The sequence below is a fragment of the Salvelinus alpinus genome, chromosome 2 (genome assembly GCF_045679555.1).
Source record: "Salvelinus alpinus chromosome 2, SLU_Salpinus.1, whole genome shotgun sequence".
Lineage (NCBI taxonomy): Eukaryota > Metazoa > Chordata > Actinopteri > Salmoniformes > Salmonidae > Salvelinus > Salvelinus alpinus.
This window is the reverse complement of record NC_092087.1, coordinates 103,078,577-103,104,750: the sequence shown is the minus strand read 5'-3', so window position 1 is coordinate 103,104,750 and position 26,174 is coordinate 103,078,577. Positions and strand designations below refer to the sequence as shown.

The 26,174-nt window shown below is 46.7% G+C and overlaps 2 protein-coding genes across 4 annotated transcripts in view; both read left to right on the top strand.

Annotated features, from left to right (window-relative positions):
* LOC139547168 (zinc finger protein 32-like) overlaps positions 1–26,174 on the top strand; it is a 304,099-nt gene that overhangs the window by 79,143 nt on the left and 198,782 nt on the right. The gene's annotated exons all lie outside the window — the stretch shown is intronic.
* Positions 16,830–26,174, top strand: part of LOC139552067 (zinc finger protein 721-like) — a 69,187-nt gene continuing 59,842 nt past the window's right edge. The window contains 3 exon segments of the mRNA XM_071363461.1: positions 16,830–17,421; positions 17,863–17,960; positions 18,096–18,273. Of these exon segments, the coding sequence (XP_071219562.1) occupies positions 17,079–17,421; positions 17,863–17,960; positions 18,096–18,273 (619 nt within the window). The 5' untranslated portion in view covers positions 16,830–17,078.

Genomic DNA, 26,174 nt, shown 5'->3' with positions numbered 1-26,174 from the left:
TTTTATGGCCCTGCCTCTGGGAGCCTGACAGCTTGTGACATGATGAGAGAGAGTGAGAGATGGCCTACCTGTAAGATATTTTGTGCTATAAACATACTTCTATTTGAAGAGGTTTTTGACCATTCAGGGACCTAATCTTTAATTTATATTCTACGTTTAGTTTTTCAAGGTTTCTGATTGTCGCTGTTTTTCTGGTTTTCTCTTCCAAAATCACACTGTTAATAGAAAAACAACAACATTGGATGTTCTAAGTCCACAACAATAATTAAACCACATCAGGAGACCACTTTTGAAGTCTGAGAAAAATATTTGAGATATCTGAGAAGATATTTTCATTTTTTGGGTGTAGATAACGACAACTTGCAGGCAGTAGGTTCAGAATAACTATGGCAAAAATGAATACAAATTATACCACCAGATGAGCCTTTGTCAATTTAGCTCGGAATATGCCACCCTCTTCAATCTGTCACCTAATCCTGCCTATTGGGCAGACCAGCCCTGGAGGAAAGTATTGGCTGTAAGAAGGAGGAGAAAACATAACATCTGGTTGTTTTTAAATTACTTCTTATGACATTGTTTGCCAGAATAAACATTGTAATGGGGATTTTTCCCAGTCTGCGTTACCCACTCCAGGCAGCAGACGGCGATATGAGTCTTTCAGTTGATGGTTCTTGTGTGACGTATAATCTAGTGGACGGGACGGGAGGATTCTTCAACAGCGACAAAAGGCTTCTGATTCACCAACCGCGGTGGTTTGCTAGCGAACATAAAACCGAAACATTTAAGATCTTTAGACCAATTTAGTGTATATTAATCTTAGTGTTTTAGAACATCATTCTGCTTACGTATCTACTTGTTCATTTAAACTCAATTTGCTTATTACATTAGCAAATGTGTTACATTGGTACTGCGCTAGGCTAATCTCCCTGAGCATTTTTTATTTTTATTTATTTCACCTTTATTTAACCAAGTAGAGTAGTTGAGAACAAGTTCTCATTTACAACTGCGACCTGGCATGAGCTCACTAAACTAGACGGAGAAAGAAGCTCTGATGAAAGGAGAGGAAGAAGCTTTCAGAATGAAAGAAGAGGAAGAGGAGGCTATCACATTGAAAGAAGAGGATGATATTACAGTGAAAGAGGAAGATGGGAGAGAGGTTGTCAAAGTGGAAGAGGAGGAGGTAGAAGCTTTGAGAATCAAAAAGGAGGAAGATGCCGTAACAATACAAGAAGAGAATGTAGTGAAAGAAGAGGAAGAACCTTTTGGAGTAAAAGAGGAAGAGGAGGCCATCTCAATTAAAGAGGAGGAAGACGTTTTGGGAGTGAAAAAGGAGGAGGCGACTGAAGATCCGATTACCACCAGTGAGTACTGACTTAAAAACAGGGGCACAAGCTATGCAGTTGTTGAACTAATGTGTGGTTTTTAAGGGGCATTCTACTGAAGTTCTACACTTGACTATGTTGTTCAGTACTGTAGGAATTGTTTAAGGTGTAATCTGCCATTGATACATAAATTTTGGGGACTTTTAAATGAGATGTATTTAATTATCCTTGTTGACTGTATTAAAGTTCACTTCATCTAAAATAACAGGTTTTTAAAATGCAATATTGATGCATAATTTCCTACTTAAAATGTCAAAGGGACGTAAAAGGCACCCATTTAGTGGAACGACCCTTTTACATTTACAACACAAACAATATTCGACAAAATGATGATGAAAGTGGCCATTTTAGGCTCTTTTTATACATGTTCATGCCTCTTGTAAGACTCTGTGATTGTAATAGACGGTCATAAGTTTACAATCTGTTTGATGTTCTCATTCACACAGGAGAGAGACATGACTATCGTGGATCCTCTGGGGAGCCTCAACAACATCCTGATGCTGACGAGGCAGAGAAGAGTCTCTCCAGATCAGAACACCAGATGGTACAGCTTGGTCTGGTCTAGCATACAGCTTGCTCTATCTGGGTCTGGGCTGGGTTTCTGTAAAACATTTCATGACAACAGTGACATCAGCATCCATAATGATATGTGTCTGTGTCTCCTCTTTATGGTTACCAGGACAATGCTAGCCCTTCCTCCCTCCCGGAGTCCCCATGTCGTGCCTCTTCTGGTAGCGCCTTACTGCTGGGTATGAAGAGGTTGTCTGTGCTGCTGGTGGACTGCAGGAAAACAACGGGGCTGAGTGGAACTGTGAGAGGAGGAGAAGAGAAGAAAGGATCAGATTTAACACATCAAAGTAAGTGCTGTAGTTTAGTTTGAACAAATACAATAGATCTGCCCACTGGTATCTGTTACCAGGACAACCAGCAGAGTTCTGTTAGTTGACATGAAGATAGACTGGTATCTGTTACCAGGACAACCAGCAGAGTTCTGTTAGTTGACAGGAAGATAGACTGGTGGATATGGATGTTATGCATATCATAACACTGGAAAAGGATTCTGACAATGAAAAGAGAGAAACCAATAGACCATATAAAACCTTGATGAAAGGTAGCTTTAGAGAGACAGTTAGAAGATGGTCCTATGTAAGGTGCTCGTTTTTCAAGAACATTTTCTCAAAATATTATGGATGTTACATTGCCTGTCCCAGTCAACCCCCCTATCTTTACAAGACTGTAGAACAGGAAAACTAAACTCCAGACACTGGTAATTAATGAACTAATACTGGAGGAAAGCTGTGATCAGGCTGCCCACTCAAGAGAGAACTTCAAACTGTAACCAGTGCCTACAACCTTGTTCAGGTTATCAGTCAACCTACCAGGGTAGTTACAAACAGTAGAGGAATGAAATCATCATGTTTTGGTCATATCTTTACTAATGCTGCAGAAATGTGTTTGAAAGCAGTATCCAGATCCATCAGTAGTAGTGATCACAATATAGTAGCCATGTCTAGGAAAACCACAGTTCCAAAGGCTGGGCATAATATTGTGTAAAAGAGGTCATACAATACGTTTTGTAGTGATTCCTATGTTGTTGATGTAAATAATATACTTTTTATTAAACAAAGATAAATGACAAAGAATGATTGTAAAAATCTTCGGAGCATCTTCAATTAAATTTTGGTTTAAAAAAATCAGCAATGACACGTCACCGGTGTTTAATTTCTATTTTACCTTTATTTAACTAGGCAAGTCAGTTAAGAGCCTAGGTACAGTGGGTTAACTGCCTTGTTCAGGGGCAGAACAACAGAGTTTTACCTTGTCAGCTCGGGGATTCGATCCAGCAACCTTTTGGTTACTGGCCTAACGCTCTAACCACTAGGCTACCTGCCGCCCCAGAGATACCTGTCTAACAGAACACAGAGAGTGTTCTTTAATGGAAGCCTGTACAACAAAATCAAGGTAGAATCAGGAATTCCACAGGGCAGCTGTTTGGCACCTACTTGTTTCAATCTTTACCAACGACATGCCAACGACATTTGAGTAAAGCCAGTGTGTCTATGTATGCGGATGACTCAACACTGTACACGTCAGCTACCACAGCAACTGAAATGACAGCAACACTTAACAAAGAGCTGCAGTGAGTTTCAGAATGGGTGGCAAGGAATAATTAGTCCTAAATATTTCAGATTACCTTCAGTTACATGGCCTACTATGCTAATTCTGTAGCGGTATTGTTAGAGGGGGGTAAAGATAAAGATTTTGTTGGGGAGCCAGGCAGGTATTAACCCTAGTTATTAAAGTTAGTTATTACCTATTATAACATTATTAATATTATTAAATATTATAAAAACCGAAAGGATAAGAGTAGAATAGATAGAGTAGCGCTTCCAGACACATTCTAAACATGATGGAGTCTTAAAGGAGGACTGTAGCATCTAATGATGAAACATTATGGAGTCTTAAAGGAGGACTGTAGCATCTAATGATGAAACATTATGGAGTCTTAAAGGAGGACTGTAGCATCTAATGATGAAACATTATGGGGTCTTAAAGGAGAACTGTAGCATCATGAGGTAGCCACCTGGAATGCATTTCAATTAACATGTGCCTTTTTAGAAGTTAAGTTGTGGAATTTCTTTCCTTAATTGGGATAGGGGGCAGTATTTTCACGTCTGGATGAAAAGCGGCCCAAAGTAAACTGCCTGCTACTCAGGCCCAGAAGCTAGGATATGCATATAATTGGTAGATTTGGACAGAAAACACTATAAAGTTTCTAAAACTGTTAAAATAATGTCTGTGAGTATAGCATAACTTATTTGGCAGGCAAAACCCAGAGGACAAACCATCCAGGAGGATTATTTTGTTGTTGAGGTGACTCTGTTTTCAATTGTTTTTCTATGGGAACATAGATTCCTGTGGCACTTGGTTGCAGTTCCTATTGCTTCCACTAGATGTCAACAGTCTTTAGAAATTGGTTGATGTTTTTCTTTATAGAAATGAAGAGGTACGGCTATTCAGAACGAGGGTCCAGCCTTGTGCTCTCTAATGTTTTGATGCGCGCTCCAGGTCACGCGCTTCACGTTGTTTTTCTTAAATTCTTACATTTTCTTGATTATTTACGTATTAAAATACCTAAAGTTGGATTACGAAAGTTGTTTGAAATGTTTGGACAGAGTTTACAGGTAACTTATTAGATATTTTGTAGTCATGCTGGGCGAGTTGGAACCGGTGTTTTTCTGAATCAAATGCTCCAAATAAATGGAGATTTTGGAGATATAACGACGGAATTAATTGAACAAAAGGACCAATTGTGATGTTTATGGGACATATTGGAGTGCCAACAGAAGAAGCTCGTCAAAGATAAGGCACGAATTATATAGTTATTTCTGAGTTTTGTTTCGCGCCTGGCGGTTTGAAATATGATTGTCATGTGTTTGTTTGATGGGGTGCTGTCCTCAGATAATCGCATGGTTTGCTTTTGCCGTAAAGCCTTTTTTAAATCTGACACGGTGGCTAGATTAACTAGAAGTTAAAATTGAATTTGGTGTATTGCACTTGTGAATGCATGAAAGTTAAATATTTCCAATAAAAATATATATATTTCGCGCTTTGCACTTTCACCGGATGTTGTCGAAACGTTCCGCTAGCGGAACCCCTAGCCATAACAGGTTTTAATGTGTTCGAGCCAATCAGTTGTCTTGTGACAAGGTAGGGGTGGTATACAGAAGATAGCCCTATTGGGTAAAAGACGAAGTCCATATTATGTCAAGAACAGCTCAAATAAGCAAAGAGAACCAACAGTCCATCATTACTTTAAGGACCACCACAGGAATGGGAGACCCAGAGTTACTTCTGATGCATAAGTTCACTAGAGTTAACAGCCTTAGAAATTGCAGCCCAAATAAACGCTTCACAGAGTTCAAGCAACAGACACATCTCAACATCATCAGTTCAGAGGAGACTGTGTGAATCAGGCCTTCATGGTCGAATTGCTGCAAAGAAACCACTACTAAACGACACCAATAAGAAGAAGAGACTTGCTTGGGCCAAGAAACACGAGCCATGGACATTAGACCGGTGGATATCTGTCCTTGGGTCTGATGAGTCCAAATTTGACATTTTTGGTTCCGAGCGTCATGTCTTTGTGAGATGTGAGGGAGGTGAACGGATGATCTCTGCATGTGTGGTTCCCATCGTGAAGCATGGAGGAGGAGATGTGATGGTGTGCGGGTGCTTTGCTGTTGACAATGTCAGTGATTTATTTAGAATTCAAGTCACACTTAACCAGCATGGCTACCACAGCATTCTGCAGCGATATGCCATCCCATATGGTTTGGGATTAGTCCCACTATCTTTTGTTTTTCAACAGGACAATGACCAACACACCTCCAGGCTGTGTAAGAGCTATTTGACCAAGAAGGAGAGTGATGGAGTGCTGCATCAGATGACCTGGCCTACTCAATCCCCCGACCTCAACCAAATTGAGATGGTTTAGGATGAGTTGGATCGCAGAGTGAAGGGAAAGCAGCCAACAAGTTCTCAGCATATTTGGGAACTCCTACAAGTCTGTTGTTGGAAAAGCATTCCAGGTGAAGCTGGTTGAGAGAATGCCAAGAGTGTGCAAAGCTGTCATCAATGCAAAGTGTGGCTACTTTGAAGAATCTAATATATATTTTGATTTGTTTAACACTTGTGGTTACTACATGATTCCGTTTGTGTTTTTTAATAGTTTTGATGTCTTCACTATTATTCTACAATGTAGAAAATAGTAAAAAATTAAGAAAAACGCTTGAATGAGTAGGTGAGTTCAAACTTTTGACTGGTACTGTACATTGAATTCCCTGGCAACAGCTCCAGTGGACATTCCTGCAGTCAGCATGCCAATTGCACGCTCCCTCTGAGACATCTGTGGCATTGTTGTGTGACAAAACTGCACATTTTAGAGTGGCCTTTTATTTATTAACAAGGTGCACCTGTGTAATAATCAAGCTGTTCAATCAGCTTCTTGATATGCCACACCTGTCAGGTGGATTGATTATCTTGGCAAAGAATAAATGTTCACTAACCGGGATGTTAAAAATTCTGCAATCTTTTTTTTTTCAGCTCATGAAACATCCAACACTTGTTGTGTTTATATTTTTGTTCATTGTCGTAACTATCAGTTTTAGGAACATTTACCCAAATATTTCACCTTATTTTTTTACTTTACCCAAAATATGACATGTTTCAAAATGTTGAAAATCTGTGAACGTATAAATAAGAAATTGGTCCATTTAAACAGCAGGTGTCGAACCCTTTCCACAACGGGGAGATGTTACTGATGTGCTTTGTGTCTTCGACGTAAAAACAAGTTTTGGACTTCCACTTAAAATTACTTATTTACTTATTTTATGTTTAAGGAAGTGTGTAGTTCACATTCTGTATCATACAGCTATGGAAGTTATATATTTAGAACCACCTGCTCAATTGGAATCTAGCGACGTCTGTGTCTTCAGTGTCCTAGAACTGTTTAGTTTTTTGTGTTCTGACTTGTAAAACAGAATGAATAAAATAAGTAATGTAAACATATTATCAGTAATTACCAGGAAGCTCTACAACATTTGTTTTAAAATCACACCAAGATTGTTAAAACTGGCCTCAGGTTATTGAGGGATCTGATTAGGATTTACCCTCGAAGCAAGGCCGTTTTATCATGTGGAGGTTTCATTCAGGTCTCTATTTTTTTTAAACACTGTCTTTGGCAGGAGAAAGACCAGACTCAGAGGAACCAGAGCCAGGGAGGTCCAAACCAGCAAGACAGTGTTCCCACTGTGGAAAGTGTTTTAACCAGTTTGGGGACCTGAAACGACACGAGAGAAGACACACAGGGGAGAAGCCGTCCCACTGCTCCCAGTGTGGAAAGTTACGGAAAGTTACTACGGGTCAGTAGTGGAGAAGGTGGAAAGTTTTAAGTTCCTCGGTGTACACATCACGGACAAACTGAACTGGTCCACCCACACAGACAGCGTTGTGAAGAAGGCGCAGCAGCGCCTCTTCAACCTCAGGAGGCTGAAGAAATTCGGCTTGTCACCAAAAGCACTCACAAACTTCTACAGATGCACAATCGAGAGCATCCTGTCGGGCTGTATCACCGCCTGGTACGGCAACTGCTCCGCCCACAACCGTAAGGCTCTCCAGAGGGTAGTGAGGTCTGCAGAACGCATCACCAGGGGCAAACTACCTGCCCTCCAGGACACCTACACCACCCGATGTCACAGGAAGGCCATAAAGATCATCAAGGACAACAACCACCCAAGCCACTGCCTGTTCACCCCGCTATCATCCAGAAGGCGAGGTCAGTACAGGTGCATCAAAGCAGGGACCGAGAGACTGAAAAACAGCTTCTATCTCAAGGCCATCAGACTGTTAAACAGCCACCACTAACATTTAGCGGCCGCTGCCAACATACTGACTCAACTCCAGCCACTTTAAAAATGGGAATTGATGGAAATTATGTAAAAATGTACCACTAGCCACTTTAAGCAATGCCACTTAATACAATGTTTACATACCCTACATTACCCATCTCATATGTATATATACTGTACTCTATATCATCTACTGCATCTTGCCATCTTTATGCAATACATGTACCACTAGCCACTTTAAACTATGCCACTTTATGTTTACATACCCTACAGTACTCATCTCATATGTATATACCGTACTCTATACCATCTACTGCATCTGCCATGCCGTTCTGTACCACCACTCATCCATATATCTTTATGTACATATTCTTTATCCCTTACACTTGTGTGTGTGTGTAAGGTAGTAGTGTGGAATTGTTAGGTTAGATTACTGTTGGTTATTACTGCATTGTCGGAACTAGAAGCACAAGCATTTCGCTACACTCGCATTAACATCTGCTAACCATGTGTATGTGACTAATAAAATTTGATTTGATTTGATTTACTTCTTATGGGAGCTTAAACAACATGAGAGAATACACACTTGGGAGAAGCCTTACCATTGCTCCCAGTGTGGAAAGAGTTTCAAAAGGAAAGGACACCTGAACCAACACGAGAAAATACACACAAGGGAGAAGCCTTTTCACTGCTCCCAGTGTGGAAAGTGTTTTTACCAGTTAGGGGACCTAAAACGACATGAGAGAATACACACAGGGGAGAAGCCTTATCACTGCTCCCAGTGTGGAAAGTGTTTTAACCAGTTAGGGGACCTAAAACGACATGAGAGAATACACACAGGGGAGAAACCTTACCAATGCTCACAGTGTGGAAAGAGTTTTAACCAGAAAAGCTACCTGAAAAAACATGAGAGAATACACATTGGGGAGAAGCCTTAGCACTGCTCCCAGTGTGGAAAGTGTTTCAACCAGTTAAGGGACCTAAAACGACATGAGAGAATACACAAGGGAGAATCCTTACCACTGCTCCCAGTGTGCAAAGGTTTTGCATTTTAGGAAGCTGAAAGAACACATGAGACAGCACACAGAGGAGAAGGCTTATAAAAGCTCAGACTGTGGGAAAACATATTACTCATCACAGTCACTTAAAGGTCATTAGAGAATCCACACAGGAGAGAGAAATTACTTCTCTTAGCGTGTATATTGATATTTCACGTCATATTGACTTAAAATTCATCAGAGAACATACACAGTGCTCCCATTGTCTTATATTGTTGACTGATAATGATTACCTGTTTTTACCATATGAAATTGAATTGTACAAAGTATACTAAAACATATATTTGTATGTTTTTATTAGAAAACACGAATTGAATATGGAGTTTGTCAGTTTGAATATAGAGTAGGTCAGATTCCTTCTGTTTTAAATGGTCAATTTTTATGCGATTATTAGAAAACATGAATTGAATATTGAGTAGATCCGATTCCATGTGTTTAAATGGTCCTTTTTTAAACTCTGTGTGTGTTTATCTGGGTGTCTTTCCTCCAGCACTACAGATAATCAAGTGATATTTGGATGTGATGCATTTGTTCCGTTGTTTACATTTACAATGTTGGCCCACTGATGATTTAATGAAATGAAAATGTTCACAGACTGTAATGCAAAATGTTAATTGTATGTGTCCACATATCTGAGTATGTGACTTGTGGTGGATGAATCAGAATTAGTTGGGTAACATAGATAATTAAGATGTCTTATCTGCATAATATGCTCATGTGATATACTTGTTATTAAAATGTATCCATTCGGACTCTGGTGTTGGCAGTTGCACTTCTTCCCTCAGCTGGGGCTCAGTCACCTGGGTCCCAGAGAGGGGAGAGGTCAGGCTTGTCTTTCACATGTCCCTGGTGCTATGCAGAATATCAGGAAGGGAAGAGGACAGGAGGGAACATTGTCTTCATATGTGAATGTATCTGTTAAACTATGTGAAGGGATCGTGTGATTAATGGGGAACCAATTACTGGTTTCCACAATGTCTGTGCGCAAGTCACTCCCTCCTTTGGCATTGGGGGGAGGTGTATGGCAGTGTCTGGAACCATTGTATGTCCTCTCTGATGTTGCACTTATCCTGGGATAGTGTATGACCTAGAGGCTCACTCCCCTCAGTGAGCTTGTCCAGGAGTGGGGTCAAGAAGGGGTTTTACTTGAGATGGGAGTATCTAGAGTTGACAATTGAGTTATGCCATTGGATGAGTTGGTGTTTTTGTGCTATGAAGTACCAGGAACCAGATTAGTACATCGTCTTAGGGACCAAACTGAATGATAAATTATAGCGAATGCTATCTGGCTTCGGGATACTCCTTTGTCATTATAAAGTCTCACTTTGTAAACTGTTCCTAATATCTGTGGTTTATGTCGACTAGGGGGTGGATCTTTGCTATAAAAGATCTCAGTAGCCATTGTGTTGCCACTCTCAATGGTTCATTAGAAATAGTGAATTGTTGAAAGACATTGCAAAGATCTTATTATTAAAGATGTAGTTTAAGTATAACTCTGATTGGTGTGTGAAGTTTGTCTCTCCTCATTTGGTAATACAGAAATTAACCACCACAGACTAACCTTGTGAAACTGACCTATTATAATCTCCTGTTCCTGGGAGTATCATCCTGTGTTGCAAACCAGCTGCACCTGTCACGATCGTGTGGCGGATTGACAGACCAAAATGCAGCAGTTGGAAAATAAGCCATCTTCTTTTATTAACACCACGAAGATGAACACGACACAAAACTCTATACACACTAACAAAACAACAAAACGACCGTGAAGCTACAAACGTTGTGCACATACATACAGGCTACAAACGTTCTACATAGACAATTACTCACATCCAATGAGAGCCTATGGCTACCCTAAATAAGGCTCCCAATCAGAGACAACCGAAATCAGCTGTCTCTAATTGGGAACTCATTCAGGTAACCATAGACTCTCCTAGACAACTAAACATACATAGACAACGCTAGACATCTACACTCAACACAAACCCATATACTACACCCCATAACCCCTTTACCATATAAACACCCAAAACTAACAAAACATAAACATTCCCCATGTCACACCCTGACCTAACTAAAATAATAAAGAAAACAAAGAATACTAAGGCCAGGGCGTGACATAACCCCCCCCCTTGAGGCGCGAACTCCGGGCGCACCATACACAGTCTAGGGGAGGGTCTGGGTGGGCTTCCCTCCACGGTGGCGGCTCCGGCTCTGGTCGTGGTCCCCACTTCACCACAGTCCCTAACCACCTCCTTAGCCTCTTCAAAATGACCCCTCTCCACATTAATCCCATTGCATTAAGGGACAGCTCCGGACTAAGGGCCAGTACCAGGGTAAGGGCCAGTACCAGGGTCAGGGCCAGTACCAGGGTCAGGGGCAGCACCAGGGTAAGGGGCAGCACCAGGGTAAGGGGCAGCACCAGGGTAAGGGGCAGCACCAGGGTAAGGGGCAGCACCAGGGTAAGGGGCAGCACCAGGGTAAGGGGCAGCTCCGGACTGAGGAATGGCAGCTCCGGACTGAGGAATGGCAGCTCCGGACTGAGGAATGGCAGCTCCGGACTGAGGGACTGCAGCTCCGGACTGAGGGACTGCAGCTCCGGACTGAGGGACGGCCCATGGCTGGCTGACAGATCTGGCTGCTCATGGCTGGCTAACGGATCTGGCTGCTCATGGCTGGCTGACTGATCTGGCTGCTCATGGCTGGCTGACTGATCTGGCTGCTCATGGCTGGCTGACTGATCTGGCTGCTCATGGCTGGCTGACTGATCTGGCTGCTCATGGCTGGCTGACGGATCTGGCTGCTCATGGCTAGCTGACGGATCTGGCTGCTCATGGCTAGCTGACGGATCTGGCTGCTCATGGCTAGCTGACGGATCTGGCTGCTCATGGCTAGCTGACGGATCTGGCTGCTCATGGCTAGCTGACGGATCTGGCTGCTCATGGCTAGCTGACGGATCTGGCTGCTCATGGCTAGCTGACGGATCTGGCTGCTCATGGCTAGCTGACGGATCTGGCTGCTCATGGCTAGCTGACGGATCTGGCTGCTCATGGCTAGCTGACGGATCTGGCTGCTCATGGCTAGCTGACGGATCTGGCTGCTCATGGCTAGCTGACGGATCTGGCTGCTCATGGCTAGCTGACGGATCTGGCTGCTCATGGCTAGCTGACGGATCTGGCTGCTCATGGCTAGCTGACGGATCTGGCTGCTCATGGCTAGCTGACGGATCTGGCTGCTCATGGCTAGCTGACGGATCTGGCTGCTCATGGCTAGCTGACGGATCTGGCTGCTCATGGCTGGCTAACTGATCTGGCTGCTCCTGTCTGGTTGGCGGCTCTGGCAGATCCTGTCTGGTTGGCGGCTCTGGCAGATCCTGTCTGGTTGGCGGCTCTGGCAGATCCTGTCTGACGGACGGCTCTAGCGGCTCCTGTCTGGCTGGCGGCTCTAGCGGCTCCTGTCTGGCGGACGGCTCAGTGGGCTCATGGCAGACGGGCGGCTTTGCAGGCTCATGGCAGACGGGCGGCTTTGCAGGCTCATTGCAGACGGATGGCTCAGATGGCGCTGGGGAGACGGATGGCTCAGATGGCGCTGGGGAGACGGATGGCTCAGATGGCGCTGGGGAGACGAGCAGTTCAGTCATCGCTATGCAGACGGCAGACTCCTGCCGGCTGAGGCGCACTGTAGGCCTGGTGCGTGGTGCCGGGACTGGTGGCACCGGACTGGGGACACGCATCTCAGGGCTAGTGCGGGGAGCAGCAACAGGGCATACTGGACCCTGGGAGCGCACATTAGGCCTAGTGCGTGGTGCCGGAACTGGTGGTACCGGGCTGGGGACACGCATCTCAGGGCTAGTGCGGGGAGCAGGAACAGGGCATACTGGACCCTGGGGACGCACATTAGGCCTAGTGCGTGGGGCCGGAACTGGTGGTACCGGACTGGGGACACGCATCTCAGGGCTAATGCGGGGAGCAGCAACAGGACGCACAGGACTCTGGGTACACACAGGAGGCTTGGTGCGTAATTTAGGCACTGGTGGTAAAGGGCTGGAGACACGCACCATAAGGCTAGTGCGTGGAGGAGGCACTGGTTGTACTGGGCTGGGGACCGTCACAGGAGAGTTAGTACATAGGGCTAATATAGGAGGTGCAGGACTAGGGAGGCGTACAGGAGGCCTGGTTCGTGGGATTGTCCTTTCCAGACGGTTAGCACGCACATCAGGACGAGCATGTAGAGCTGACTCAGGTAACCTCACATCCCGCACACGCTCTGTCGGGTGGTTCTTGTGCCTCACGCACCAACACAGCAGCTCCCTCATTTTACTCTCTTCCAACCTCCCCAATAAATCCTTAACCGTCTCTGCATCACTCCCATTGCTCCCCTCCAATCTCAGCCCGACTGGCTCAGGTTCCCTCTTAGAGGAAGCACGGGAAGCACGGGAAGTTGACGCAGTTCTCCCATCTGGACTCGCCACATTCCCCATGAGCCCCTCCCCAAGAAATTTTTGGGTATTACTCACGGGTCTCCAGCCTTGCTTCCTTGCTGCCTCCTCATATCGCCTCCTCTCGGCTTTCGCTGCCTCCAGCTCTTCACGAGGGAGGCGATATTCTCCAGGTTGATCCCAAGGTCCATCTCCTTCCAATTCGTCCTCCCAACTCCAGAAATCCTGTGTAGGTAGGTCCTGTTGCCGCCTTCCATGCCGCTTGGTCCTATGGTGAGTAATTCTGTCACGATCGTGTGGCGGATTGACAGACCAAAATGCAGCAGTTGGAAAATAAGCCATCTTCTTTTATTAACACCACGAAGATGAACACGACACAAAACTCTAAACACACTAACAAAACAACAAAACGACCGTGAAGCTACAAACGTTGTGCACATACATACAGGATACAAACGTTCTACATAGACAATTACTCACATCCAATGAGAGCCTATGGCTACCCTAAATAAGGCTCCCAATCAGAGACAACCGAAATCAGCTGTCTCTAATTGGGAACTCATTCAGGTAACCATAGACTCTCCTAGACAACTAAACATACATAGACAACGCTAGACATCTACACTCAACACAAACCCATATACTACACCCCATAACCCCTTTACCATATAAACACCCAAAACTAACAAAACATAAACATTCCCCATGTCACACCCTGACCTAACTAAAATAATAAAGAAAACAAAGAATACTAAGGCCAGGGCGTGACAGCACCTGCGTCCTTGTATGAATACAGTCCCTCCCAGGAACAGGAAACTATAAAGATATGTGCTCATCACCCAATGCTTCAGGAATTCAGACTGTCTACACTGCGCTGTGTAACTGTTATTCTCTCTGAGCTCAAAAATAAAGAATCTTGGTTTGACTTGGACTCCAGCAGATCCTTATTTTATAATATCCACCTCAACTCTCCCACGGATTGCTGTTTATCATTGTCTCAATGAAGAGTTCTTTGTTTTATTTTCCTGGGGTCATTTACAAGCCTCCCACTGGTTGAATAAACTTTGTTTCCATGTCATTTCAACAAAACAAATCCATGTGATGATGTTTGATCAATGTGGGAAACTGATTGGATTTGTAAAAAGCCATTTTTTTAATTTTTCACGAACTGGCAACCTAAATCCAATGACAGGTGACATTTTGTGTTGATTTAATGTTGAATTCACTTTAGTTGACGAATCAAAGAAATGTAAATAGAAACTAGATGTTGAACCGACGTCTGTGCCCAGTAGGCTGGTTTGAATAAGTAGCAGGTGTTGGATCAATATCCACCTTCGTAGCTAAGTTTCCATGCAATTTGCGCCAGATTTCCATGTGAATATTCTCAAATCTGCATGAAACAATATACACATTTTCCAATCAGAAATGTTTGCATCAAACAGACTTATTGTGGATAAAAGGCTTTGCGTTATGACGTAGTGCACAAGAAGAATAACGTTTGCTGTTAAATTCCCATGTACCGAATGAAAAATACAAGTTAAATTGGTTTCCATCACATTTTCAACTCCACTGATGGTTTTAAAAACTTGTGTAAAATAGAAAACGTGCTCTTGTCCCGTGCACTGTAGCCTGCAGCTCACATATACAGTGCTGGTAGGCTACCTACATGATGAGATTATTATGGATGAGAGAGATATTATTTTATTTGTCAAATGGCAACCAAGCATCAATCATCATGTCACCAGAATAAGACCCTCAAAATGTATTGGAAAGGAGCATCAAGCTCATCACATGCAGTTTCACCACCCTGTGAAGTTCATAACTTATTTCATCTGTAGCCTAATAAACTACATGGGTTCCCAAGTCGTAGAGGGAGGACCACACAACATATCATCACGTGACTCCAAGTTAACTAAGATATGATCGTTATTAAATCAATATTTGCGCATAAAGGATTAATGCCGCCATTTCTCGTTTATACATTTTTAATGACACAAAAAGACCCCACCATGTCAAACGAAATAACAGATCGTCTGTCGGCATTTATAAAAGTGTACAGGCTTAGCCTGTTTCCATCAGCCTGGTCATTACTTTTGAAATGGTTGGATCAATATCCACCTTCATGATATGGATGAAGCCTGATTTGGAATGTCTGAGTAGTTCTATATGATGTCATAATACATCCCTCTGATAATCAAGTGATATTTGGAATGTCTGAGTAGTTCTATATGATGTCATAATACATCCCTCTGATAATCAAGTGATATTTGGAATGTCTGAGTAGTTCTATATGATGTCATAATACACCCCTCTTATAATCAAGTGATATTTGGTAGGGATGGACGATATATTGGTGAGCATATCGGAATCGGACGATATTTGCTAACATCGGCATCAGCCCGATATATAGTTTACCGCCGATGTGCAAAATCGATGTCAAAGCTGAGGTGCATACCTATATAATGTAAGTAGATGACGTAATGACGCCACAAAAGTAAGTGAAAGAAATAGGTTTTGATTATGTTTTACTGGTAATGGGGACATATGTAAATGCCAACAAAATAACTTTGGACAGTGTGGTGTGTGTGTGTGTAATCTTTAACTAGGCAAGTTAGTTAAGAAGAAATTCATATTTACAATTGCCCCGGCCAAACCCAGACGACGTTGGGCCAATTGTGCGCCGCCCAAATAAAGACAATCCCTTGAATGAGTAGGTGTGTCCAAACTTTTGACTGGAAAAAGTATCCACATGTTATACTTCAGGAGTAAATGTATAGAAGTTCATTGAAAGTCACCCAATAAAATACTACTTGAGTAAAAGTCTAAAATATTTGGTTCTAAATATTATGATTTTATTAATATTTTAATTATTAAAAGTTATAGTATAAATTATTTCAAATTCCTTCTATTAAGCAAAGCAGACGGTACCATTTTCTTGTTTTCGAACGATGTATTTGTGTTTAGTGAGTCTGCCAGATCAGAGGTAGTAGGAAATGACCACGTATATTCTCTTAATAAGTGTGTGAATTTGAATAGTTAGCATTCAAAATGTAACGAGTACTTTTGTGTGTCAAATGTTGCATATAATTCTTTAGTTCCTAGGCATTGTGTTATATGTTATAATGTATAATAAACAACTATATTGTATACATTAACAATATTGTTTTGTCAAAATAAACTGCTACCTGCATCTGTATGCAGACGATACAGTTGTGTACTATATTGCCCACCCTGCTGATCAGTCTCTATCTGAACTACAGTATGCTGTCATTATTTTACAGAAAACCTTTACTGACCTTAAATTGTTATTGAATCTGTGTAAAACTAAGTATATATTGTTTTCTAGAGTGAACAAAAATGGTTATAATGATTGAAGTATATAGTATGTACCTTATATGGTGTATCTGATGTTAAGCTGTCTTTTAAAAAACATATTGATGAGTTAAGATGCTGAGTTGGGGTTTTAGGCTTTCCAATCTGCGTTACCCACTCTAGTCAGCAGATGGCGATTTGAGTCTTTCAGGTGATGCTTCTTGCGTGACGTATAATCTAGTGGACGGAACTGGAGGCTTCTTCAACAGCGACAAAAGGCTTCTGATTCAACCAACGTGGTGGTTTGCTAGCGAACATAAAACCGAAACATTGAAGCGCTTTAGACCAATCTTGTGTATTTTACTCTTAGTGTTTTGAATATAATTCTGTTTACTTGTCTACTAGTTCATTTAAATGTAATTTGCTTGTTAAATTAGCAAATGTGGTAAATTGATAACGCACTAGGCTAATCGACCGGAGCATGAGTTCACTAAGCTCGACGGAGAAAGAAGCTCTGATGAAAGGAGAGGAAGAAGCTTTCAGGATAAAAAAGGAGGAAGAGGAGGCTATCACATTGAAAGAAGAGGATGATATTACAGTGAAAGAGGAAGATGGGAGAGAGGTTGTCAAAGTGGAAGAGGAGGAGGTAGAAGCTTTCAGAATCAAAAAGGAGGAAGATGCCATAACATTGAAAGAAGAGAATGTAGTGAAAGAAGCGGAAGAACCTTTTAGAGTAAAAGAGGAAGATGAGGCTATCTCAATAAAAGAGGAGGAAGACGTTTTGGGAGTGAAAAAGGAGGAGGCTGAAGATCAGATTACAACCAGTGAGTACTGTCTTAAAAACGGGGGCACAAACTGCAGTTTTTGAAAAAAAAAAAAAACTTGTTGAACTAATGTGTGGTTTTAAAGGGACATTCTACTGAAGTTCTACACTTGAATATGTTGTTCAGTACTGTAGGAATTGTTTAAGGGGCAATCTGCCATTGGTACATATGTTTTTGGGACTTCGATGTATTGAATTCTCATTCTCCATGTGGTCTACATTAAAGTTCACCTCATCTAGTATAACAGGCTTTTGAAATCTACTTAAAATATCAAAGGGATGTTAAAGGCACCCATTTTTTGGAATTGACCCTATACATTTGCAACACAAACAATATTTGACAAAATCATGATGAAAAAGGCCATTTTAGACATATTCATGCCTCTTGATTGTAATAGATGGTCATAAGTTTACCGTCTGTTTGCTGTTCTCGTTCACACAGGAGAGAGACGTGACTATCGTGGATCCTCTGGGGAGCCTCAACAACATCCTGATGCTGACGAGGCAGAGAAGAATCTCTCCAGATCAGAACACCAGATGGTACAGCTTGGTCTGGTCTAGCATACAGCTTGCTCTATCAGGGTCTGGGCTGGGTTTCTGTAAAGCACTTTATGACAACAGTGGCTTCAGCATCCATAATGATATGTGTCTGTGTCCCCTCTTTATGATTACCAGGACAACGCTAGCCCTTCCGCCCTCCCGGAGTCCGTGTGTAGTGCCTCTCCCGGTAGCACCTTACTGCTGGGTATGAAGAGGTTGTCTGTGCTGCTGGTGGACTGCAGGAAAACAACGGGGCTGAGTGGAACTGTGAGAGGAGGAGAAGAGAAGAAAGGATCAGATTTGACTCATGAAAGTAAGTGCTGTAGTTTAGTTTGAACAAATTAAATAGATCTGCCCACTGGTATCTGTTACCAGGACAACCAGCAGAGTTCTGTTAGTTGACAGGAAGATAGACTGGTATCTGTTACCAGGACAACCAGCAGAGTTCTGTTGGTTGACAGGAAGATAGACTGGTATCTGTTACCAGGACAACCAGCAGAGTTCTGTTAGTTGACAGGAAGATGGACTGGTGGATATGGATGTTATGAATATCATAACACTGAAAAAGGATTCTGCCAATGAAAAGAGAGAAACCAATAGACCATAAAACCTTGATGAACGTTAGCTTTAGAGAGAAAGTTAAAAGATGATCCAATGTAAGGTGCTTGTTTTACAAAAACTTTTCCTTAAAACATTATGGATGTTACATTGTCTGTCCCAGTCAAACCCCCAAACAAGACTGTTGAACAGGCAAACTAAACTCAAGACACTGTTAATTAATTAACTAATACTGGAGGAAAGCTGTGATCAGGCTGCCCACTCAAGAGAAAGCTTCAAACTGTAACCAGTGCTGTCAACCTTGTTCAGGTTATCAGTCAACCTACCAGGGTAGTTACAAACAGTAGAGGAATGAAATCATCATGTTTTGATCATATCTTTACTAATGCTGCAGAAATGTGTTTGAAAGCAGTTTCCAGATCCATCAGATGTAGTGATCACAATATAGTAGCCATGTCTAGGAAAACCACAGTTCCAAAGGCTGGGCCTAATATTGTGTAAAAGAGGTCATACAATAAGTTTTGTAGTGATTCCTATGTTGTTGATGTAAATAATATTTGTTGGTCCGTGGTGTGTAATGATGAGCAACCAGACGCTGCCCTTGACACATTTGAAAATGCTTATCCCAGTTACTAATAAGCATGCACCCATTTAAGAATATTACTGTAAACACTGTTAAATCCACGTGGATTGAAAAGGAATTAAAAAATGGTATGATGAAGAGGCTAAAGAGATGGCAAATAGGTCTGGCTGTATAACTGATTGGCAAACGTATTGCAAATTGAGAAATCATGTGACTAAATAAAAAGAAGAAGAAACTACACTATGAAACAGATAAATGACATGAAGAATGATAGTAAAAAATCTTTGGAGCATCTTCAATGACATGTTGAAACAGCACAGGGGCCTGTGGCCTATAGTCAGGTGGAACAGGAAGGGGCCTGTGGCCTATAGTCAGGTGGAACAGGAAGAGGCCTGTGGCCTATAGTCAGTTGGAACAGCACAGGGGCCTGTGGCCTATAGTCAGGTGGAACAGCACAGGGGCCTGTGGCCTATAGTCAGGTGGAACAGCACAGGGGCCTCTGGCCTATAGTCAGGTGGAACAGCACAGGGGCCTCTGGCCTATAGTCAGGTGGAACAGCACAGGGGCCTCTGGCCTATAGTCAGGTGGAACAGCACAGGGGCCTGTGGCCTATAGTCAGGTGGAACAGCAAAGGGGCCTGTGGCCTATAGTCAGGTGGAACAGCAAAGGGGCCTGTGGCCTATAGTCAGGTGGAACAGCACGGGGGCCTGTGGCCTATAGTCAGGTGGAACAGCACAGGGGCCTGTGGCCTATAGTCAGGTGGAACAGCACAGGGGCCTGTGGCCTATAGTCAGGTGGAACAGCACAGGGGCCTGTGGCCTATAGTCAGGTGGAACAGCACAGGGGCCTGTGGCCTATAGTCAGGTGGAACAGCACAGGGGCCTGTGGCCTATAGTCAGGTGGAACAGCACAGGGGCCTGTGGCCTATAGTCAGGTGGAACAGCACAGGGGCCTGTGGCCTATAGTCAGGTGGAACAGGAAGGGGCCTGTGGCCTATAGTCAGGTGGAACAGCACAGGGGCCTGTGGCCTATAGTCAGGTGGAACAGCACAGGGGCCTGTGGCCTATAGTCAGGTGGAACAGCACAGGGGCCTGTGGCCTATAGTCAGGTGGAACAGCACAGGGGCCTGTGGCCTATAGTCAGGTGGAACAGCACAGGGGCCTGTGGCCTATAGTCAGGTGGAACAGCACAGGGGCCTGTGGCCTATAGTCAGGTGGAACAGCACAGGGGCCTGTGGCCTATAGTCAGGTGGAACAGCACAGGGGCCTGTGGCCTATAGTCAGGTGGAACAGCACAGGGGCCTCTGGCCTATAGTCAGGTGGAACAGCACAGGGGCCTCTGGCCTATAGTCAGGTGGAACAGCAAAGGGGCCTGTGGCCTATAGTCAGGTGGAACAGCAAAGGGGCCTGTGGCCTATAGTCAGGTGGAACAGCACAGGGGCCTGTGGCCTATAGTCAGGTGGAACAGCACAGGGGCCTGTGGCCTATAGTCAGGTGGAACAGCACAGGGGCCTGTGGCCTATAGTCAGGTGGAACAGCACAGGGGCCTGTGGCCTATAGTCAGGTGGAACAGGAAGGGGCCTGTGGTCTATAGTCAGGTGGAACAGCACAGGGGCCTGTGGCCTATAGTCAGGTGGAACAGCACAGGGGCCTGTGGCCTATAGTCAGGTGGAACAGGAAGGGGCCTGTGGCCTATAGTCAGGTGGAACAGCACAGGGGCCTGTGGCCTATGGTCAGGTGGAACAGCACAGGGGCCTGTGGCCTATAGTCAGGTGGAACAGCACAGGGGCCTGTGGCCTATAGTCAGGTGGAACAGCACAGGGGCCTCTGGCCTATAGTCAGGTGGAACAGCACAGGGGCCTGTGGCCTATAGTCCGGTGGAACAGCAAAGGGGCCTGTGGCCTATAGTCAGGTGGAACAGGAAGGGGCCTGTGGCCTATAGTCAGGTGGAACAGCACAGGGGCCTGTGGCCTATAGTCAGGTGGAACAGCACAGGGGCCTGTGGCCTATAGTCAGGTGGAACAGCACAGGGGCCTGTGGCCTATAGTCAGGTGGAACAGCACAGGGGCCTCTGGCCTATAGTCAGGTGGAACAGCACAGGGGCCTCTGGCCTATAGTCAGGTGGAACAGCACAGGGGCCTGTGGCCTATAGTCAGGTGGAACAGCAAAGGGGCCTGTGGCCTATAGTCAGGTGGAACAGCACAGGGGCCTGTGGTCTATAGTCAGGTGGAACAGCACAGGGGCCTGTGGCCTATAGTCAGGTGGAACAGCACAGGGGCCTGTGGCCTATAGTCAGGTGGAACAGCACAGGGGCCTGTGGCCTATAGTCAGGTGGAACAGCACAGGGGCCTGTGGCCTATAGTCAGGTGGAACAGCACAGGGGCCTGTGGCCTATAGTCAGGTGGAACAGCACAGGGGCCTGTGGCCTATAGTCAGGTGGAACAGCAAAGGGGCCTGTGGCCTATAGTCAGGTGGAACAGGAAGGGGCCTGTGGCCTATAGTCAGGTGGAACAGCACAGGGGCCTGTGGCCTATAGTCAGGTGGAACAGCACAGGGGCCTGTGGCCTATAGTCAGGTGGAACAGCACAGGGGCCTGTGGCCTATAGTCAGGTGGAACAGGAAGGGGCCTGTGGTCTATAGTCAGGTGGAACAGCACAGGGGCCTGTGGCCTATAGTCAGGTGGAACAGCACAGGGGCCTGTGGCCTATAGTCAGGTGGAACAGCACAGGGGCCTGTGGCCTATAGTCAGGTGGAACAGGAAGGGGCCTGTGGTCTATAGTCAGGTGGAACAGGAAGGGGCCTGTGGCCTATAGTCAGGTGGAACAGCACAGGGGCCTGTGGCCTATAGTCAGGTGGAACAGCACAGGGGCCTGTGGCCTATAGTCAGGTGGAACAGCACAGGGGCCTGTGGCCTATAGTCAGGTGGAACAGCACAGGGGCCTGTGGCCTATAGTCAGGTGGAACAGCACAGGGGCCTCTGGCCTATAGTCAGGTGGAACAGCACAGGGGCCTGTGGCCTATAGTCAGGTGGAACAGCAAAGGGGCCTGTGGCCTATAGTCAGGTGGAACAGGAAGGGGCCTGTGGCCTATAGTCAGGTGGAACAGCACAGGGGCCTGTGGCCTTTAGTCAGGTGGAACAGCACAGGGGCCTGTGGCCTATAGTCAGGTGGAACAGCACAGGGGCCTGTGGCCTATAGTCAGGTGGAACAGCACAGGGGCCTGTGGCCTATAGTCAGGTGGAACAGGAAGGGGCCTGTGGCCTATAGTCAGGTGGAACAGCACAGGGGCCTGTGGCCTATAGTCAGGTGGAACAGCACAGGGGCCTGTGGCCTATAGTCAGGTGGAACAGCACAGGGGCCTGTGGCCTATAGTCAGGTGGAACAGCACAGGGGCCTGTGGCCTATAGTCAGGTGGAACAGCACAGGGGCCTGTGGCCTATAGTCAGGTGGAACAGCACAGGGGCCTGTGGCCTATAGTCAGGTGGAACAGCACAGGGGCCTGTGGCCTACAGTCAGGTGGAACAGTACAGGGGCCTGTGGCCTACAGTCAGGTGGAACAGGAAGGGGCCTGTGGCCTATAGTCAAGTGGAACAGGAAGGGGCCTGTGGCCTATAGTCAGGTGGAACAGCACAGGGGGCTGTGGCCTATAGTCAGGTGGAACAGGAAGGGGCCTGTGGTCTATAGTCAGGTGGAACAGGAAGGGGCCTGTGGCCTATAGTCAGGTGGAACAGCACAGGGGCCTGTGGCCTATAGTCAGGTGGAACAGTACAGGGGCCTGTGGCCTACAGTCAGGTGGAACAGGAAGGGGCCTGTGGCCTATAGTCAAGTGGAACAGGAAGGGGCCTGTGGCCTATAGTCAGGTGGAACAGCACAGGGGCCTGTGGCCTATAGTCAGGTGGAACAGCAAAGGGGCCTGTGGCCTATAGTCAGGTGGAACAGCAAAGGGGCCTGTGGCCTATAGTCAGGTGGAACAGGAAGGGGCCTGTGGCCTATAGTCAGGTGGAACAGCACAGGGGCCTGTGGCCTATAGTCAGGTGGAACAGCACAGGGGCCTGTGGCCTATAGTCAGGTGGAACAGCACAGGGGCCTGTGGCCTATAGTCAGGTGGAACAGGAAGGGGCCTGTGGTCTATAGTCAGGTGGAACAGCACAGGGGCCTGTGGCCTATAGTCAGGTGGAACAGCACAGGGGCCTGTGGCCTATAGTCAGGTGGAACAGAAGGGGCCTGTGGCCTATAGTCAGGGGCAGCACGGGGCCTGTGGCCTATAGTCAGGTGGAACAGCACAGGGGCCTGTGGCCTATAGTCAGGTGGAACAGCACAGGGGCCTGTGGCCTATAGTCAGGTGGAACAGCACAGGGGCCTGTGGCCTATAGTCAGGTGGAACAGCACAGGGGCCTGTGGCCTATAGTCAGGTGGAACAGCACAGGGGCCTGTGGCCTATAGTCAGGTGGAACAGCACAGGGGCCTGTGGCCTATAGTCAGGTGGAACAGCACAGGGGCCTGTGGCCTATAGTCAGGTGGAACAGCACAGGGGCCTGTGGCCTATAGTCAGGTGGAACAGCACAGGGGCCTGTGGCCTATAGTCAGGTGGAACAGCACAGGGGCCTGTGGCCTATAGTCAGGTGGAACAGCACAGGGGCCTGTGGCCTATAGTCAGGTGGAACAGCACAGGGGCCTGTGGCCTATAGTCAGGTGGAACAGCACAGGGGCCTGTGGCCTATAGTCAGGTGGAACAGCACAGGGGCCTGTGGCCTATAGTCAGGTGGAACAGCACAGGGGCCTGTGGCCTATAGTCAGGTGGAACAGCACAGGGGCCTGTGGCCTATAGTCAGGTGGAACAGCACAGGGGCCTGTGGCCTATAGTCAGGTGGAACAGCACAGGGGCCTGTGGCCTATAGTCAGGTGGAACAGCACAGGGGCCTGTGGCCTATAGTCAGGTGGAACAGCACAGGGGCCTGTGGCCTATAGTCAGGTGGAACAGGAAGGGGCCTGTGGTCTATAGTCAGGTGGAACAGGAAGGGGCCTGTGGCCTATAGTCAGGTGGAACAGCACAGGGGCCTGTGGCCTATAGTCAGGTGGAACAGCACAGGGGCCTGTGGCCTATAGTCAGGTGGAACAGCACAGGGGCCTGTGGCCTATAGTCAGGTGGAACAGCACAGGGGCCTGTGGCCTATAGTCAGGTGGAACAGCACAGGGGCCTCTGGCCTATAGTCAGGTGGAACAGCACAGGGGCCTGTGGCCTATAGTCAGGTGGAACAGCAAAGGGGCCTGTGGCCTATAGTCAGGTGGAACAGGAAGGGGCCTGTGGCCTATAGTCAGGTGGAACAGCACAGGGGCCTGTGGCCTTTAGTCAGGTGGAACAGCACAGGGGCCTGTGGCCTATAGTCAGGTGGAACAGCACAGGGGCCTGTGGCCTATAGTCAGGTGGAACAGCACAGGGGCCTGTGGCCTATAGTCAGGTGGAACAGGAAGGGGCCTGTGGCCTATAGTCAGGTGGAACAGCACAGGGGCCTGTGGCCTATAGTCAGGTGGAACAGCACAGGGGCCTGTGGCCTATAGTCAGGTGGAACAGCACAGGGGCCTGTGGCCTATAGTCAGGTGGAACAGCACAGGGGCCTGTGGCCTATAGTCAGGTGGAACAGCACAGGGGCCTGTGGCCTATAGTCAGGTGGAACAGCACAGGGGCCTGTGGCCTATAGTCAGGTGGAACAGCACAGGGGCCTGTGGCCTACAGTCAGGTGGAACAGTACAGGGGCCTGTGGCCTACAGTCAGGTGGAACAGGAAGGGGCCTGTGGCCTATAGTCAAGTGGAACAGGAAGGGGCCTGTGGCCTATAGTCAGGTGGAACAGCACAGGGGGCTGTGGCCTATAGTCAGGTGGAACAGGAAGGGGCCTGTGGTCTATAGTCAGGTGGAACAGGAAGGGGCCTGTGGCCTATAGTCAGGTGGAACAGCACAGGGGCCTGTGGCCTATAGTCAGGTGGAACAGTACAGGGGCCTGTGGCCTACAGTCAGGTGGAACAGGAAGGGGCCTGTGGCCTATAGTCAAGTGGAACAGGAAGGGGCCTGTGGCCTATAGTCAGGTGGAACAGCACAGGGGCCTGTGGCCTATAGTCAGGTGGAACAGGAAGGGGCCTGTGGTCTATAGTCAGGTGGAACAGGAAGGGGCCTGTGGCCTATAGTCAGGTGGAACAGCACAGGGGCCTGTGGCCTATAGTCAGGTGGAACAGGAAGGGGCCTGTGGTCTATAGTCAGGTGGAACAGCACAGGGGCCTGTGGCCTATAGTCAGGTGGAACAGCACAGGGGCCTGTGGCCTATAGTCAGGTGGAACAGCACAGGGGCCTCTGGCCTATAGTCAGGTGGAACAGCACAGGGGCCTCTGGCCTATAGTCAGGTGGAACAGCACAGGGGCCTGTGGCCTATAGTCAGGTGGAACAGCAAAGGGGCCTGTGGCCTATAGTCAGGTGGAACAGCACAGGGGCCTGTGGCCTATAGTCAGGTGGAACAGCACAGGGGCCTGTGGCCTATAGTCAGGTGGAACAGCACAGTGGCCTCTGGCCTATAGTCAGGTGGAACAGCACAGGGGCCTGTGGCCTATAGTCAGGTGGAACAGCAAAGGGGCCTGTGGCCTATAGTCAGGTAGAACAGCACAGGGGCCTGTGGCCTATAGTCAGGTGGAACAGCACAGGGGCCTGTGGCCTATAGTCAGGTGGAACAGCACAGGGGCCTGTGGCCTATAGTCAGGTGGAACAGCACAGGGGCCTGTGGCCTATAGTCAGGTGGAACAGCACAGGGGCCTGTGGCCTATAGTCAGGTGGAACAGCACAGGGGCCTGTGGCCTATAGTCAGGTGGAACAGCACAGGGGCCTGTGGCCTATAGTCAGGTGGAACAGCACAGGGGCCTGTGGCCTATAGTCAGGTGGAACAGCACAGGGGCCTGTGGCCTATAGTCAGGTGGAACAGCACAGGGGCCTGTGGCCTATAGTCAGGTGGAACAGTACAGGGGCCTGTGGCCTATAGTCAGGTGGAACAGGAAGGGGCCTGTGGCCTATAGTCAGGTGGAACAGCACAGGGG